Here is a 19010-nt window from a genome sequence, read left to right on the forward strand (position 1 = left end):
CATGTATGCACAGGCAAATTGTGTAACAAAAAGTGAAGCAGCAGAACTCAAAAGTCACATTGCAATTTGTGTATCAATCAGAGGGCTGCATGGGGCTCTGCAGAGACGTAAAACAACAGAATGACAAAACAGTGCTTTATAAATTAAGAATATATATACTAGAAAGAAATTATATTTTTGATGTTGCTGTTACAAATATTTTAAAATTCTAACATACTAATAAAAATCTTAATAGGTAGCTATTACATGTTGATCAGCTAGAAATGTCATTTTAATAAATGAAATCACATAATGTTGTCTGTAGTCTCACTTCCACCTTTTCTAAGTAACAGCTAGTTCATCCCAATATTATTCTTGCTTTGTGATACAGCGCTAGTGAAAAGAAACAGGAATGTACTGAAACAATTTACAAATCAAATTCGGCATTTGCAGACTAACTCGGTTTTGAGATGAGTTCTTCCCCTCAGGCCAATTTACAAAATTTAAATATCTGCATTCCTTCATCTTCTACCATGTGAAAGATTGACCCAGATATCATCCAATTTTCTTCTAAGCAATTATCCACTTGAAGAAGGTCAGATATATGCAATATGTCAACAAATCCTCAATAGGAAGCTTCATTATAATGAAGGTAGAGCATGATGGTAGTTGAAATAATTAAACCTGAGATCATGGAGCTACTGTCATGGTGTCAGATTACTAATGTAAATGCTTTCAATGTAACTACAACATACCTCTGCTTCTTGAATGCTGTCTTCCTCAGGAACACATACATCTAAATTAATTTCAAACTTCACTCCTCCCTAAAGAAAATTCACACAATTAATTTATTTTATTAAATAAAAACATTTAATTAAATGTACTCAGTTTATATGGAACTACAAACTTCAAAAAAATTCTTCTATTGAAAATAACTTTTATTTAACAATATTTTTCTTCTATTTAATGGATCATAGTTGAACAAATTGGACAAAACCAGACTTCCGTAAGTGTAGTTTATGGATATTTTCAAATTATTGCATCCACTTTTGATTTTAAGGAAAAGTGTCTCTGATAATCATTTAATTCAAATCCTTGCAATACACAGAGTTGGTTCTTACAGCTGGTTTTCAACCAGTATTAAAATTTGAATACTCAACTGCTTCTGTGCAATATTTCACAAAAGACCTTTAATACACTTCACAACGATCTTATGGTCAGAAACCTTCCTGATACCTTATGTGCATTTCCGTTCAATTCCCATCCCCTTCTACAATTTAAAAAGCATTATAGAGAATAATGTTTTATAACAAAATGTTAAGAAATTAGCAGCCTGACTTGACTTCACTTAAACTTTGAGTAAACATGAGTTTCCGTACACTGCTAATGCAGTTTGATATAAAGATGAGTAGGTAGGGATTGATTACTATCTATCTGGGAATATCTAAAGGGAGTCTCTCTCAAATGATCAGAAAAGCTCTGCTATACATTTATTTTCTTAGCGATTCCATCTTCTCATATAAACTTTTAACAAAGAGTAGACCAGCACTCTTAATTGACTCTCAAATAATGTGGTTTCCAGAGCTACCATGGTAATACAATCATTTGAAATGTACAGATATAAGAAGCAAATGGAAAAAATACAACAATAAGGATGGATACCTTTGTGTTATGTTTCTTTTCTAAGATATTTTGGTCTTGCCTATCCTGGAGTCTGACTTGTTTAAAGTTTTCTTCCATGTCCTGGAAGGAGGAAAAAACCCCAACTTAAAATCCACTCTTTGGAACCAGAATATGTGTATACCCTGTAAAAAAAGACTTGTTTAAGTAGTAAATGTAGTCACTGATTTCCTTGTATATATATCTGTAAGAATATTCCATTCATTGCCTTATTTAGACTTTAATACTAAAAGACATTATAATTCTGGCTTATCTGGCAAAAAGAAAAATAGGAAACCTTGCATAAAGTACAAACCTCTGATTTTTCAAAAACCTATGTTTGGAGGATATAGTACTATGTCAAGAAATAAATAATACATCTTTTATTTTTTATGATCATATGCAAGATGAGTCAGGCTGATCTCATTCTGGAAAGCTTTGGAAGTGATGAAAATCAAAATTATAATGGAAACCTATGGCTGTAGAATGTATAGCCATGTTTCATAGTATCTTGTTTTCTGGTAACACCTAAAAATTATTTAATTACCCCTTTTCGTATTCCTATATCCTATGTTAGAACCTGTCAGATAAAAGCAAAGTAAATAATTGTATGCAGCGCCTTCAGTGATCTGTTGCAATTAGGGCACGTCCTCAACCTCGGGTGAAACCACAACAATTCACAGATTTTACTTGTTTAAAATATCTATGCAGTTTCTCCAGTAGATGGAGTACCCATGAACTAAGGTGACATCAAGCAGGTGCAAAATTTAGTGTTTCTTTTTCGTTATCATACATTTCCCATTAAATCACTGGGAATATAATTTCTGTCCTATCGTGGCTCTGGCTGCCTATAACCTACTTTATCCCATCAAGTGATGTGTGAATTCATTTCAGTAAAAGCCAGATCCAGGATCCATGAAAATCACTGAAGAGAATCCTACTAATATTGGCAGGTTTGGCCCAAGTTCCAGCTGCAACTGGGAGCAACGTCTGTCACTGGTTTATGTGGAAGTCTGCCCCTTGCTACTGAACAAGTGTAGGACGTCCTATACCACAAGAGGCAAATCTTGACTGAAGAATCCTAGTAGCTAGATCAGGGCTGTTTTCCCTTCAGGATAGACTGGGAATTTGCACACCGAGATTAATTTTCATAAATTAAGGTTTTCATTCATTTCACTTGAGGAAAAGTGGACTCGTTGCTGCAGAACTCCATGTGGTCTGGAAACCTCATCTGGTGTTCACAATGCCAATATTGCAAAGCAGAAGTGGAACAATTCTGAAACTCCACTCCAGTAGCTGCTTTGGTAGTATTTGATGAGAAAGAAGTGAAGAAGTCCTGCAGCTGGAAAGCTTTAGCTCTGCCTCTTCCTCCCACTACTCCCAAATTTTTGTTTAAGTAAGGAGTTCACATAAAACTGGATTCTGACTTCCCACACAGTGCTACTGCAGGCTCTGAAGAATTGCTGCATCTGTGAAGCCACTGTGAGTGGCTTCTTCTTCACTTCACTCAGAAAGCAAGGAAAAGAAACATACCACAAAAAGAAATTAAGTGAAAGTACATCCTAATAGTTAGAGATGAAAAAGAAATACCAAAACAAGTCAGGACTCAGCCAAAGAAACTTTCCAGGCTGTTCATGAAGGGAACCTAGGGAGACTTTCACATATGGTGCAAGCATCAGGTGAGATTTAAGCTTTACCATTTTTCAGATTTGTCACAGAGAGTGAATCAAAGACCATGTGGGACTTGCATAAAAAGTTCTGTTTAGACTAGGAGATGGTACTGATACCTGAAGTGATTCTTCTTCTGTTCCAGCTGTATCCTTGGTTTCAGACTGCTCCTCAGCTTTCCGTTGCCTCACAAGATAGGTTTTATCTTGTATTTTTTCATTCTCCTAGGGAACGTTTTTATAAAATGTTCATTTCAATTTCTAATTAAGTGTACTAGCTTAACAAAGAAAAAAGAAATGTGACTGTGTGTATGTTTGAGCTTTGTTACCTGGAGTACTCCTGCTCTGAATCTGAATTCTTTTGTATCGCTGTGGTATTCTTCCCGAATTTTCTGCAATTGTTTCAGGTACTCCTATTAAAGAACAGTAAGTTAGAATACATATGTATTAGAAATACATACAGAAATAACACTAGCTAAACAAAATATTCTATGGATCTCAAACTGTGTATATACAAGAAAAAGGGATCCGTGTCCTTTACCGCCAATTTTAAAGATTGCTTGATACTTCCTATTACAGGACATTTTGGAGTTACAGCTCTTCCAGACTTTAACCTTTTTGAAGTTTTCTAGACTGTTTCATGCTAGATTTTCCACAGAATTGTATCTACAACAGCTAATTCCAAAAATAACCTAAGGATTGACTCCCCTCATGTAAGAAAAGTATCAGTTTGTTTTCTCTGTCACCCAAAAGCAAAACCAGAAAAGTATATTGCTTCTGTATCAAATAATCTCCAAAATTTATAACATACCAGGGAAGTAGTATGCATCACGTACTATTATACCACACTCTAAATGTCATAGTATGATTTATGAACAATGAATACACATACGCAAATAACGCATGTATGACTATTTTCTCTGATTTGTAAATGTGAGGATCTATCGTCCTCCAACATTGGTTTCTTCAGCGATGTAACTCCTCTAATCTCAACAGAAGTGAAATCAAAATCAAGGCCATGGTTTATGAAATTATTATGGACATCAGCTTTTGTGCAGTTTATGTAAGATGGAACCAGATGAAAAGAGCTTGTATTTTACTAGTGGTCAGATGGTAAAGAATTAATTCTTATGTAAAGAGTACTACTGTCAAGGAGTGTAAGAAGACAGCTTTAAGCAGCTAAGGAAGATATTTCAGTTACCTGTTCTTTCATTTCATTCTTTCTAGACACGTCCTGCTGACGGTTTTTGACATGCCCTTCCTTTATTTTCTGCTGTTGTATCTGGTCATGATTTGGGTCAGCAGAGGATGGTCGCAGTCCCTATGGGTGTACAAATAAATCCCAGAGCAAAGGAATTTTCATTTAGAATCCTTTCCTTCAGTGCTCATCCAATTCACTCTCCCTGTTCCACTGAAAAGTGCCGTAAGGCAAGTGTATATTTTTGGAGGAAAAAGTTATAGTAGAATTTTACATTGCTACAGTTTTGTATTAGAAAATAAAACCTCACAATGAACACTGCGAAGCAGATCAATGAATTTGCTAGATCAGAACTTTCTACCTGTCAGTGTCACAGTTTGCTGTTAGAAAGACATCAGTTCATCTTCTGGATTTTCATTCAGTTTCTTTTACAGATTTTATTCTATGATTCAGTATTTACTTACCAGCTGTTTTTCCACTTTAATCTTGTACTGTTGGGCTTCAAAACGCCTTTGAACATACTCTGCAGGCCTGAGAGAAGAAAGTGATGTTCATATACTACATTTTATTTCACAGACCTGCTATCTTTTGCACAAATAATTCTCTATAGGTTCTATCACATATGACAAACAGAGCTCTCTTTTTACTACATGAATATATAAATATGAATAAAATATCTATAAATATGGAACAACAGTAAAATAACAAAAAAACCCCAAACAAACATATCCACTTCAGGCATTCCCCTTCCTATTACTTCAGTTACATTAGCCTTCTGAAGAGTGCAACAAAGTCCTTCTCCACCGTTTATTTGATAGATGGTATGTGAAAGGTTAATGAAAATAAAGTTGGTTTTCCTGATCCTCGAGTGAAAATTGTCAGAATGGAGGTTGTATATTCAACAACTTTTCTATTTCCTTTCTCCTCTGTGCCTAATTCTATAAGCCTAACTTTGTATTTATGTAATGCTGTGGTTTCTAAACACTTACCTCTTGTTTTGGTATAAAATAACCAGCAGTCACTTGTAAGCTCCCTGATTTCTATTTATTTCATTTTCTACCTTCAGAATCCACTTGTGCCCCAGAGAGCCAGACTGAATTGACTTTGTCCTTAAATAAGGCACTAGAAACTCAGCTCAGACAAGATGTTCTAAAGCTGATGATCCTTAACTGAAACATTCTAAACACTGTTGTCATTGAATGAAAATTAATGATTCAGTAAACCTTAAAGGAAGGATCCAAAAGTAGGCAGTATTAAAAATTCCTTACCTTCCTTTCTCAAGATTTTTAAAGCTCATCCACACCTAAAATGGCCAATCATGGAATGGACAGGCAAACTCCAAAGTGATAAAAAGGTTGTACCTCTGCTTTGTAAGAGAAAGGCTTTGAAGTAAATAAACTGCTGGAGAAAGGATCTTTATATCTGAAACCAAAATATAAGCTCTGCAGGAAAAAAAAAACATTTTCATGGCCTGCCTCCCACTCTGTTCCCTCAAGTGGAGAAATGCTTTTGGTCTTTATATCATTCTGATCTTGGTGGGAAGGAAAGACAGTGTTTATCCTTGATACAATCAGAAAGTCTACAAAAAAAAATGTGTTTTACTTCTCACCCAATAAAAGGCTGAGATTTGGGAGACATTTTGACAATGAAATGTCAAACATCAGGACAATACATTCAGAAGGAAGTTCTGGATAGACAGGAACAGGGGTTATGTTGTTGTGTGATAAACTTACGTTAAAAAATTATCAAAGACCAAGCACAGAATGAATTCTACTGAATGAGCCATGTCTAGTGCTACCTAATGAGGAAGGCTGATAACTCAAAACATGCATGACGATTCACTACTAATAAATAGAGTGAGAAAAGTTTACCAGTCGGGTGGCGGGGGTGGAGGTGCAACTTCTCCTTTTAGTTTATAGTATTCCTCAACTCTTTGGCTGATATGAGAAAGGTCATAATATGCATTAGCTTTCCTCTGCAAGTTGTCAAGCTTATCATAGTAATGACCATAATGGCCATGTACTCTAATACTTTCTGGCCTTTCTGCCATCATAAATCTGGAGCTCTGTGGCTGAAAATACAATAAAGGATGTTAATTTACCTGTTCTCATTTGTATCAGTACAAGTTTGAATTAATTTCCTGTCCTCCCCAATCTGAGTTGCATGGTAATATAGGCTGTCTACAGTATAGTTAGTGTAAGTAAGTTTTCCAAACCCTTTCACATACAACCCAGAAACTTCCTAACTTCTCATGGCATATGTAATATTACCATTGCCTTTTCCTTTTCCCCTGTTCCATCAGCTCCTGTCATTAAGCAGCAGCCCATATTGTTGTGCAAGTCAACCAGCGTGGAGCTTTGTACCCTGTAGTGTCGTTGCCCGAGAGCCACCTCATTGTTCTGAAGCCTAAAGCACTGAATTAATTCCAGGAGAATCTTATTTTGACATGTGAGAGCAAGGGGAATCTGGGATGTAGTTTTGGGCAGTATACGCATTGACTGCTGCTTTCAGGGGAGCACTGTGCTACTTCATGTCACCATCTCTTTGATTATGTGCCTGTGGGAGCTTGCCTTTCTTTTCTCAAAGTCCTTACTGTGATGAAACATCCCTGTATTTCTGCTTTGTGACAAGACTGTCTTTTCTATTTCTTATAAAAGCAATGGAAAGAAGGCGATTGTCTAGCTGCCACTGCATGATATAAAAGAAGCGTGGTAAGACATTCACAAACTTTTCCACGGTGGGAGACTAAAAACCACTATATGGTGTATAAGAAACATGCTGAATTTGGCTTATTTCCTTACATAAATTAAAAAGCATCTAAGTATCCCTTCCTTAGATGGTAAATACATTAACTATTCTTCCCTACTTGCCTTCTTAGAAACCCTGAAAATAGGCTCATCTACCTACAGTATAATCCAGATTACAGTAGAATACAAATTCATATCTATATAAGAAAAAAAATTTCCACTGACAATAATGTTCCCAAGGAAGAGTTAACCTCAAAATCTTGTCCCTCACTGAAATAAGTTTTACAGTATGGTATCCAGAAGCATGGCAATTCCAAGCAACAAGGAGAACAAATAAATGTAAGAGGATAGAGAACTGTGACCAGTGAAGCAGGTGCCCTGCTGACACAGGCCATGAAGAGGCTGAGGTATTGAATGCCTTCTTCACCTCAGTCTTTACTAGCAAGACCAGCCTTCAGGAATCCCAGCCCCTGCGACTAGGGGAAGAGTGTGCAGCAAGGAAGACATGCCCTTGGTGGAAAAGAATCAGGTTAGAGAATACGTAAGCAAACTGGACAAACGTAAGTCCATGGGCCCTGATGGGATGCACCCACGAATACTCAGGGAGCTGGGAGATGTCATTGCAAAGCCATTCTCTATTATCTTTGAATGATCACAGCAGTGATTAGGAGAAGCACCCGAGGACTGAAGGAAAGCAAACGTCACTTATATCTTCAAAAAGGGCAGGAAGAACCCAGGGAACTACAGGCTGGTCCGCCTCACTTAATGCCTACCAAGGTGATGGAACAACTAATTCTGGAAACCATCTCCAGGCACATGAAGGACAAGAAAATCATCAGGAGTAGTCAGCATGGATTCACCACGGGTAAGTCAGTCATGCTTGATCAACTTGATAAGCTTCTATGGTGACAAAACTGGGAGGAGTGGCTGATACACCAGAAGGTTGTGCTGCCATCCAGAGGGACCACAACAGGCTGGAGAAATGGGCTCACAGGAACTTCATGGAGTTCAACAAGGGGAAGTGCAAAGTCCTGCACTGTGCACCAGTACATGCTGAGGGCTGTCCAGCTGGAAAGCAGCTTGGCAGAAAAGGACCTGGGGGTCCCAGTGGACACCAAGTTGACCATGAGCCAGCAATGGGCCCTTGCTGCAAAGAAGGCGAATGGTATCCTGGGCTGCATTAGACAAAGTATTGCCAGCAGGTCGAGGGAGGTGATCCTTCCCCTCTGCTCAGCACTGGTGAAGCCACACCTGGAGTGCTGTGTCCATTTCTGCACTCCCCAGTACAAAAGAGACACAGACATACCGGAGAGAGTCCAGCAAAAGGCTACAATGGTGATTAAGGGACTTGAGCGCTTCTTATATGAGGAAAGGCTGAAAGAGTTTGGACTGTTAAGCCTAGAGAAGGCTCAGGTGGGATCTAATCAATGTATAGAGATACCTGAAGGGAGGGTGCAAAGAGGATGGAGCCAAGCTCTTTCCAGTGGTGCCCCGTGACAGGACCAGAGGCAATGGGCACAAACTGAAACACAGAACGTTCTCTCTGAACATCAGGGAACACTTTTTCACTGTGAGGATGCCTGAGCACTGGCACAGGTTGCCCAGAGAGGTTGTAGAGTCTCCCTCCTTGGAGATATTCAAAAGCTGTCTGGACATGGTCCTGGGCAACCAGCTCTAGGTCACCCTACTTGAGTAGGATGCTGGACAAAGTGACCTCGAGGTCCCTTCCAGCCTCAACCATTCTGTGACTCCTGAAGCAACACATTCAAAGTATGACACTACACAAGTATCCCTGCAACCCTGCAAACTGGCTGCTTCATTTGGATGCTGAAAGAATGTGAAAACTTTCCCAGGGTTAATATTAGAGCATGTCTCATAGATCAAAACACTGTGGACAAAATTCTGCCTTTGATTACAGCTGTGCACAGTGAAAGGAAACTTAACCTTCCTAATTTAATACATCTCTGGATTTGCATTGGATATGCACAAATGTAACTATGAGGAAAACTAAGTCCTATATTGTGCACAGGGCCAGTATTATCCATAGGTAGTGTAAGTGATTGCTTGAGGGCTGCAGTTCTGGGAACTCCACGATTCCCCACCATCAGTTAATCCACCATAACTGCACTGTGCAATTACTGCTGGGAGCTCCCAGATCCTAAATGTGCTTTGCTCTGTGTTCACCAGCACCCAAGGCAGTACTACATGCTCTTGAAGATAAACATAAAGGTATGAAGTGATGCCAAGGAAGAGGCTGGAGACAGCATACAGCTGATATCCAGCCTGAGGAAAGAAGGAGGTGGGAAACGAGTGAGGGACACAAGTGGTTGTGAAGAACGGGGGCTTTCTGCTGCAGGGTTTGACCCCAGTTTGTTGTAATAGTATCTGAGACAAGTGCAGTGGGTGCCAGTGGTTTTGCCCATGAATGGGCTCTCAGAAGGTCTGAGGGAAGAGGATCAGTGTATTTGCTTCTATAGCAAAAATGCAAACACAGAGTTTATTTGCCTTTGTGCAAATGTAAATGCAAAGCATGCCTGACTCCTTTTGTTACAGAGGACCATACTGAAGCAGCCTAAATTCGGTGTTTTCCACTTAGGCTTTCTAGAACACCTCTTCTGAGGCTTCAGGAATGCTTAACTGTCTCTACCGACTTAGTGTAGGCGTTAAGCTGAATTTAATATATCTTAAAAAGGCCTTTTAAAGGGACTTTTCTAAGAGCAGCAATTTGCCTTCTGAAGATGATTAAATATTATGAGAATGTGGATGCACGGTACCTGAAAAATAGACTGTTGCCCTCTTGAAGGAGGCTTCCAATCATTTCTTTGAAATAATTCCTGTTTCTTGACAGGCACCACCATTCCAGATTCCGGAGAAACTTGGTCCTGGACTCTCCTTTTTTGAAGTTTATGTGCTTTTTAATGACAAAAGATTAAAAGGTTACCTTCTGTGCTCTCTACATGATTAATGATCATTTAGTTGCAAACCATAGTAGGGTGCTTGCACCTAACACTGAGAGGCTGGGCTCACAAACACTGCTTACATCCTTTCATCACCATCACCATCATCACCATATTTCTCACTTCCTAGGCATTCTGCCTTTGCTTTTTACAATGACATGCTTTTGAAAATATTATGATTTGTCACACTCATGTAAAGTGTATCTTATTGATTAGTTTTGCAAAGAAGCACACTGAATAAAAGGGAGACCCCTATAAACTAGAATGCTGATCTGATGCTAGTACCAAAACCAGAAAATAGGAGGTCTGATTCTTAGGCTCAGATTTCATTGGAGGCTAGGTGTCTACCCGATTAGGCATTCCCTTTCTAAACTTAGCCCTCAGTATTCTACAAATCGCTAGACAATCTTGTAGTATTTGTGAAATTCGGAAAGAAAGGCTGAAAAGTGAAAAATCTGCCTTATCAGTTCCCCATGTAGGAAAAAAATAAAAGTACATACCATTCCGGTTTGGTCAGTCAGTATTTTGCAAATACCTTAGCTGCAATACTGAAAAGTAGTATCTTTGCTAGGATTAAGTAGCTTCTAAGTGAGTTTTAAATTTTTCCTGAGTAATGATCATGAGAGTATCATGTCTGGGAGATAAAATATATGAAAATTATGAGTATATGACCACAGATATTTTTTAAAATGCCTAAGTGACTTAGGTGTTCAGGTGCCTCTATCAAAATTGCATTAGACCTGAAGACACACAAATCTCATTCAAAGTCATTTCCAAAATAACATGGGTTCCTACACTATTGAAGAACTTTTTTGGGGAAAAAAAAAGAAGTCCATAGTGTAGTTAAGTAACTACAAAGGTTTATTTTCACAAATCTGTTTAAACTACTTTAATACTTTCAAAGATTAATCTGTGGAATAATTATGATATACTGAAGAATATAGAATGAGGAAAAGGTTATGCTGCCAGAAACATGCCAGGTGTTCAGCAGTTCATACAGAGATACCATTTAGTCTCATTCATGTTTTCTAAGAATGTGCATACACGATCTGATCTATCAATGAGCAGTAAATGCAAATAGAGTTCCTTGTCTCTCAGAATTGATCTAATTTATAATATTTTGTAAAACACATTTTTACTATTTTGTAAAATACCACAGAGCACATTTTGCAAGACTTTTGCATTTTTGCACATAGCTTGGCAAAATGAAGTAAGGATGTTTTTCATGTGGTGGACCTAAATCACATCTAGACCAAAGCCTCTCAGTTTTGTAAATTGTTCTTAAAAGAATTAAGATTAATGTTTCAGCACTTTTCTATGGCAGCTTTTCTAGCTGAATGTTGCTAATGAGCTGGTCTTAAAGTTGTCTTTTCGTGAACAGGACAGCGATGCACTGTCTGGGGTGGATGTTTCTGCTGTTGCAGTTCTCTCCTCTTTTTATTTTTAAATTTGTTTAAAAGTCTTGTATCCAAATGTGCAATAAAGACTGCTGGAGAAAGTTACAGCCATCACATGTATCATAACTAACAAATGTTAGCACAGAACTAATGTGAAATATATTATTATCATTACCTTGCATCAGCTCGGCTCCAGGCTGTGCTGCTGAAGGCCTTTTTCTATGTATCACAGTGTGACTGAGTTCTTCCTGTGTTATCTACAAGAAAAAAAGGTATCTGATAGAACCGTTTATACTACTTTGATACATATTTTTCTCTCAGCGCAGCAGTACAAGGCACTTACCTCAGGGGGCAAATACCTGAGAACGAGCTTCTGCAAGAAGGGCTTCCTTAGAATAGAGTTGATAGATGGTCGATCTTTTGGAGATTTTTTAAACAACTGAGAAATTAATATCCTCAGGTCATATGAATAGTTGGGAGACACTGGGTGAAAATGTCCTCTGCAGATCTTCAGCACCAGCTGGTGCAAACTATTGCCTTCAAACTTCATCAATGAAAACAGTAAAAAGAGGACAGTAAGTACTGCTGCTTGAAAATTATGGACTAGACACCTCAACGTGGAAAAAAAAGGTACTTGCTGACAAAAGCCCTGTGCTATGCAATCTCTTCACAAATGGTTCCTCGCTATCCATAGTTTGCTGTGGAAAATTAATATCACCAATCTCTGATTGTATTTTCTGGTTACATTCTAATTGTTTCAGTTGCACAACTCAGCAGGTCCAATAGCTTTTGTACCTGGAAGAGTTTTATTCATACTCTGCTGCCATACAGTAGCAATTTTTCCAGAATGAAACACGATTTATTTTGCCAAACGCTGTTGAACAGAGACCTGCATACATAGTATCTTCACAGCGTTCACCTTCAAAACCTCACTCCATACAACTTAGCCTCTGCCTGCTGTGTTCTCTCAGGAACCAAGGTATAATCTGATTTTTAACAACTGATGCCACGCAGATGACTCAGCCCTCTCAGTTCAGCAGATCTCTTAACAGGTCAGCACCAATACCATCTTTAGGGCCTTAGGCAGGCAAAACTAATTTTGAAAGCAACTTCTTTCTAAAATTACCACTTTATTTACCTACTTATTTTGAAGGTGTTGTAAACAAAATTTGCGTTAACTTCATTTGCATTTCCTGTCTACATCAGCACCTAGTCCCTGCCTTCAAATTAAAAAATGGGCAGCAATACAGAATAAAACAGCTAATATTCATAAGTAGTAATGTTAATGCTTTCTCACTTTGTGAAATCTGGAATTTTCCTCAGTGGTATCCCCTTGGTCTCAGCTCAGCACAATTGCTCTCCCTATCAGCGTTGCTCTGCCTTCTTCTGCATCCAAGCCCAGCAAAAGGTCAACTTCTACTGGGCCCAGGAATCTGATCTGTTTCCTGTTGTCGGGATTAGTCTCTGCTGTGTTCTCTTCTCCACATAATACTCACAGGCTGAGGATTAACTGAGGCTCAGACCAGGCTGAGAACAACACAGCTTCCTGAAGATGCTATCTATCTCAGTTATCTTCTGGCACGAATGTGCTTCCAAACAAAATGAAACCTTTAGGAAAATGCTTCTGGGGACTCAAACTGCTTGCTAAGAAAACGTGGGTTTCAAACTCTTTAGTAAGTATAGGTTGGTGTTTTCAAATAGCAATGAGTAAAATTATACGCCTAAAGCCTAACCTTGAAGTTTGGCTTTAATTCTTTAAATTGTTCATCTGCCTTTTGAAAAAGTTTTGTACTTTTTAAAGAGTAAATGCATGTTTGATGTGTGTGTGTACATATATATAAATTGTAGAAATACAACATAATACATTGTATTTTAGTATGTACAAAGCAGATACAACACAAAAATTAAACACTGTCAGTCATTCTTTAATATCAGTAGGTAAATCGAAAATAATTCCAGCAGCTGCCTATGAATACTATTATTACTACAGTTTTTGCAGGCTGCCCGCTATCTGTTTTAATAATATGATATTGATCTGATTCTATGGTACTTACAGGATGCTTTAGTGCACATAGCTCATAAAGCACACAGCCAAGAGACCAAATATCTCTGTGAATAAAAAGTAATTAAAGTTTCAGGGAAAAGACTATGATATCTTCATACACGTCATCAACACCTATTCTCAGCTCTCAAATTTATTAACATTATTCCATCACATATTAATATTGGTGAACTTTCAATTTTTCTTAAGATGCACTGAAAAGAACAACATAACATTTCTTTCTAGTTGTGGTACCAATGTTTCTATGATACCTAACGAGGTACTACAATTATCATTGGAAAAGGCACATGACATAAGGAATGCCTCCTTAATATTCCTAGCAGGATGAAGGGCAAAGCTATCTCTGGCTGACTTGATAAGTAAGGAGACAATAAGGGAGTAAACTTGTGTGAATAGCACCTTAGAGCTGAGATGCTAGTCTGGGCTTCAGGATATTTGGTGTTGACCACATCCCACACACAAAAAATGGGGTCAAGCTCATTCAGCTCCTGACTTTTCTGTGCTTCTCAACTTGTTATTTTGGTATTTTGTGTTAAGCCCAAGTGAGCCTTTACAATTCTCAGACCTATTTGTCTTTCCTGCAGGTGGCTACTGCAAAGTTCCAGAATTGCCAACCTAGCAGCTTTCATTTTAGTGTATTTTTATAAATCACAAATGAGTGTATCAAAAATTCATGAACGTGGAACTGAAAAGATCCATACTTGCATTGGTTATTACATGTTGGAAACACAGAGAGAAATTTAGTATATGATGGAGAAGCCAATAAAGCAAAGGAAAAAAAAATCTATTTTACATTTCATGCCACTACTAACAAGGAGTATTAAAAGAGAATGAGATTGAACTTTAAGTTTAAAGTACAAGTTATTTTATAAAAACAAAAAATATAATTATGTTAAGCCTGTAGACGAATCACAACAAATTCATGACTGCTATACTCTGGACACTGTGAGTCAAAATACAACTGACAGTGTTGCATAGTGTAACATAGTTGTTGTATATGATTGATGCACCTAATTATTGTACACAATAATATAAAACTTCACAAAGGGTGACACGTGAAATTTCTGGTGCCTTGCAGAAATACTGATTTAAACCATGATATTACTAAAATAAGTTCTCTCGTGCCTGCATGCCCTCATGCACAAGCATATGAAGGAAAGACAGAGACTTACGTTTTATTGTTATATGGTCGATTTTCACAGATCTCAGGTGACAGATAATAGGGGGTCCCTACACAGGTATGGGCAAACTCCATAGTGCTAATGAAACACAATGAACAAAAAGGCTTACACACTGAAAAAGTTTATAAGCAATTGAACTAGACGCTACTCTGCCCCAGGTGAAAAGGCCATGGGGGACATTATTTCTGCTCTCCAAATAGGTGACTAATGGAACACGCCAAGAAAAATGAAGTATTTCCCAGTTCTGTGTAAAAATGACCAACTATTTTAATAGTGGAGAGTGTTTACACTTCAACAGGAAGCACAAGAATTCTCTTTTCCCCACTTTCTACCACTATTGTAATCAACATTTTCAAGGAATGTTTATCATTAACACAGAATTCTGAAAGCTGTCAAAGACACTGCAAAATATTAGAAGTCTCCAACATACTTATTGAAGTAACAATATGGGAGGTGGTAGTCAGTCACGCAAGCCAGAAACAGTGGAAGGAGGAAGTGCTGTCCAGAAATTAAAGGAGGAGTAAATGAATTCTAGTTCCATCTTTGGTGCTGACTTGTGAAAGTGTAGCCAAATAGCACCAGCTGGATTCATTTCACTTGCTTTTAGGTATCTACTCTGTGGATGTCATCAAGAGTCACTGGGAAGTCAGTAGAGAGAAACGGGTACTCACAGACTGTGATTCCTCTCACTCTATACTAGATGTCAATAAAGTTTAAGTTACACTCTGTTGTGGTTTAACACCAGTCGGCAACCAAGCACCACACAGCCACTCGCTCACCCTTCTCCCACCTCCAGTGGGATGGGGAAGAGAATCGGAAGGGCAAAAGTAAGAAAACTTGTGGGTTGAGATAAGCACAGTTTAATCATTGAAATAAAATAAAACATAATCATAGTAGTAGTAATGAAAAGGAAAACAATAAAAAAGAGAGAGAGAAACAAAACCCAGGAAAAAATAGTGATGCAACCGCTCACCACCCGCCGACTGATGCCCAGTCAGTCCCCAAGCAGCGATCGCCGCCCCCCGGCCAACTCCCTCCGGTTTATATGCTGAACATAATGTTACATGGTATGGAATGGCCCTTTGGCCGGTTTGGGTCAGCCGTCCTGGCTGTGCTCCCTCCCAGCTTCTTGTGCACCTGGCAGAACACGGGAAGCCGAAAATTCCTTGACTTAGCATAAGCACTGCTTAGTAACGACTAAAATATCGGTGTGTTATCAACATTATTCTCATGCTAAATCCAACACACAGCACTATACCAGCTACTAGGAGGAAAATTAACTCTATCCCAGCTGAAACCAGGACACACTCTTTATAGAATATATGAAGTATGAGTGCCAGAGGTGCCACAGACACCTAACCGCAAGTAAAAATATTGGACACTATCTTACATTTTGGAGAATGGAGATGAAAATGCCTTTGTATACCCCAGGAGAGGGGGAAAAGAGAGCCTGAGAAACTTAATTCACTTGTTATATGAAGAAAAGTACTATCAAGCTCCAATTATTTTGTTGTAAAAGCCTATTAAATACTCTTTAAAAGTCTGTACTTGGACATTCGAATTCTGAGGTTTACTTCCTATTTTCTGCTGTGTAGGAGCAATCCTTAAAGCACTTATCCCCAGAACACTTCTGAAGGTAGGCACTTTCTGCATAAGTAGTTTACGTGTGGAGAGCTGAGGCACTGACAGTAGGTCTATGCTTCACAAAGGAACACACCACAGAGGTACGAGAGCTGGCAGAGACTGCACCTAGAACAGCGACATGGCATATCCCTGGAGAAGAGCAGGCCTGGATCAAGGTACTATCCAAACATGCTGATCCAATATACTCCAACTCTCAGCAAGACTTCCTAACTTTGATGCACCACTGAACTGGCAAGGTTATGTAGGCCTACATCCAAAGCCACCCTGATGGGGCCTTGACAGAAATGACATGGGCCGTATGTCCATGTGAAGAATGCATAAAGGTACCTAATACATCTACACAGTTAAGTACAACTGAAGAGAATGAGCAAAATGTCTGTTTTGGTTAAAGCTATCTGTTCTCTTTACTGATGCTGTGTAGACAGAAATGTGGTTAAACTTACGCTGACTTAATTTAGGGATAGGAAAAGTTTTAACAAGCGAGTTGCAGCAGGTGGAGTACAAAGCAACTGAGAAGGACTGATATTAGAGGGACAATCTGCAAAATTATCAACAGAGGAATTACCTTTCCACACATTACCTAATTAAATTGTGGACCTTCTTTGCCACAATATCCTGCCAAGGTCAAAGATAATCAAGCGGCTCAAAAAGAGACCAAATTCAAGCATTGTTCTGTTGCTACCATGCCCCCTGGAATGTTTTGGCCACACCAAAAAGCACTCTCCTAGACAACACCTGGCCACTACGCAGGATAGGCCAACCTGGTCCCCAAAGTCAGTAAAGATAAGGCCACCCTCTTTGAGAGAACACAGCTTAGCCGTACGAATGCAAGCCATGCCATGTCATTTATTCTCAGGCCCCGAGAGTGGGTTCTGGCCCTTTTTTAAAAATTAATATAGGCAGAGTCTTGGAGGACATACAAAGAAAATCTGTAAAAAATCTTTTCTTATACTCTTTTTCTAATTTTTTAAGGCTCTTCACTAAGTTTTTAATGTTCCTCACTTTCTTTTTTATGAGGGACCAGAAGTGATTATCAACACCTGCAAGAGCAGGAGCTGTGCCTCCAGAGTCTCTTTATGTCAGTTCCACAGAGGACAGAGAAAGACTGGGGTTTCCCCACCCTACGTCCCATACATAACAGAAGTTCAGTTACTAGGCTAGATACATCTGTGGTTCCATGGAATATGGCATGTTTTAGGATAACAGAAAAAAACGTAGTGTCAGACCCTTTGTATCCCAGACCTCTTGAACAAGCAGAATCCACAAACAATTTGCACATTCAGGTTGCATTCTGAACATTCAGAAACAGCTATTTGGTGTAGGTCATGGACTAATTAAAAAAGTTGCTTACCTGTCCAACTGTCTTGCTACACCAAAGTCCCCAAGCTTTGCTACCTTTCCATTATTGCTAAGAAAAATGTTCTGCAAATAAAAACAAAATTGGTATGCGAAAATGAAACATGGCAGTGCTTCTTAAGCATATTTTTACAAGACAAAATCACCCCCTCTCCAGTACCAGTTTTACTACCTGTGCTTTTACATCTCTGTGTAAAATCTTCTTGTCATGAATATGCTTCAAGCCCAAGGAGATCTGCACAAACCAACTCAGAATCTGCAGTGAAAGTTAAAGGGAACAGATATCTATAAATTTGTGTGACTTATGTCCAATGGGGCATCTTACTGAAATATATAAAATAAAGACAATAAAAAAATTTTAAATATGTAGACCATGTACAATATAAAATAGTAAGAAATAATATTTTTTAAATTAATGCCATATACTTTTCCTTTCCTTTTTTAGTGCTATCACAAAACTAAATGGAAATAGGTACCTGCTCCACTTTCCTCATCCCCATCAAGTTTTCACTGACTGTGACAGGATGAGTACTTGAACAAGGACTGAAGAATCACGTCAAAAAACGCTAAGAATATTAGACCTTTATTTAGAAATGAATGAGTTCAAATAACAACTAAGACAGAATTGGGAAGTGTCTTCTTAATCCTCAGTGGTGAAAGTCATACCACCCAGTTATAATATTTGTAGTCTTACTGAATGTGGTCCAGAAAAAAACAGAAACAAAGGATGAAGGACTGAAATGTGGTGAAAGAACGGACCTATGAAGAAACTTGCATAATAAGGAAGCACACAGGTTTATCCTTTATCCTTAACCCAGTACAGCTCTTAAACATACATTTAACTTCAAATATACATGTGTTTTATTGAATAAGGGCCTTTGGACTTAATTCAGAAACAAAAGTAGAATGTGCTTATATGCTTCTCTATTTAGGAAAATTGATAGTCATGAAAGACTTTCATTCAAGTAATAATCTTCTATTTAGTAATGCTTCACATTAGGCAGATGATTTCCTGAATAGGGCTGATGTCACAAATGAGGCTTTCTTAGGCATACATTTGAAAACATGAAGATATTTTAATGACATTATGTTAAATTGGGCAGTTTGCTTTCCTTTCGTGATTGGCAGATGTGTCTTTAGTTTCTATAACCCACTCTTCTAGC

General features: G+C 38.3%; 1 protein-coding gene across 2 annotated transcripts in view; it reads right to left on the reverse strand.

Moving 5' to 3' along the window:
* The window catches only part of NEK5 (NIMA related kinase 5), a 28647-nt gene that overhangs the window by 5450 nt on the left and 4187 nt on the right, over nt 1–19010 (reverse strand). Inside the window, exons 4-17 of one of the 2 annotated variants that reach the window (XM_087758804.1) lie at nt 18020–18103; nt 17843–17913; nt 14839–14925; nt 13659–13713; nt 11948–12148; nt 11780–11852; nt 10025–10161; nt 6375–6574; nt 4968–5034; nt 4507–4626; nt 3635–3718; nt 3426–3530; nt 1642–1722; nt 735–803 (exon numbers count right to left, since the gene is read on the reverse strand). In XM_087758804.1, the coding sequence (XP_087614930.1) occupies nt 735–803; nt 1642–1722; nt 3426–3530; nt 3635–3718; nt 4507–4626; nt 4968–5034; nt 6375–6574; nt 10025–10161; nt 11780–11852; nt 11948–12148; nt 13659–13713; nt 14839–14925; nt 17843–17913; nt 18020–18103 (1434 nt within the window). Of the gene's footprint in view, nt 1–734; nt 804–1641; nt 1723–3425; nt 3531–3634; nt 3719–4506; nt 4627–4967; nt 5035–6374; nt 6575–10024; nt 10162–11779; nt 11862–11947; nt 12149–13658; nt 13714–14838; nt 14926–17842; nt 17914–18019; nt 18104–19010 lie in introns of both variants that reach the window. The other variant, XM_087758803.1, reaches the window with a different exon arrangement.

This window comes from Nipponia nippon, unplaced genomic scaffold (genome assembly GCF_047370975.1).
Source record: "Nipponia nippon isolate SJK-2023a ecotype South Korea unplaced genomic scaffold, ASM4737097v1 scaffold_2, whole genome shotgun sequence".
In the NCBI taxonomy this organism is placed as follows: Eukaryota; Metazoa; Chordata; class Aves; order Pelecaniformes; family Threskiornithidae; genus Nipponia; species Nipponia nippon.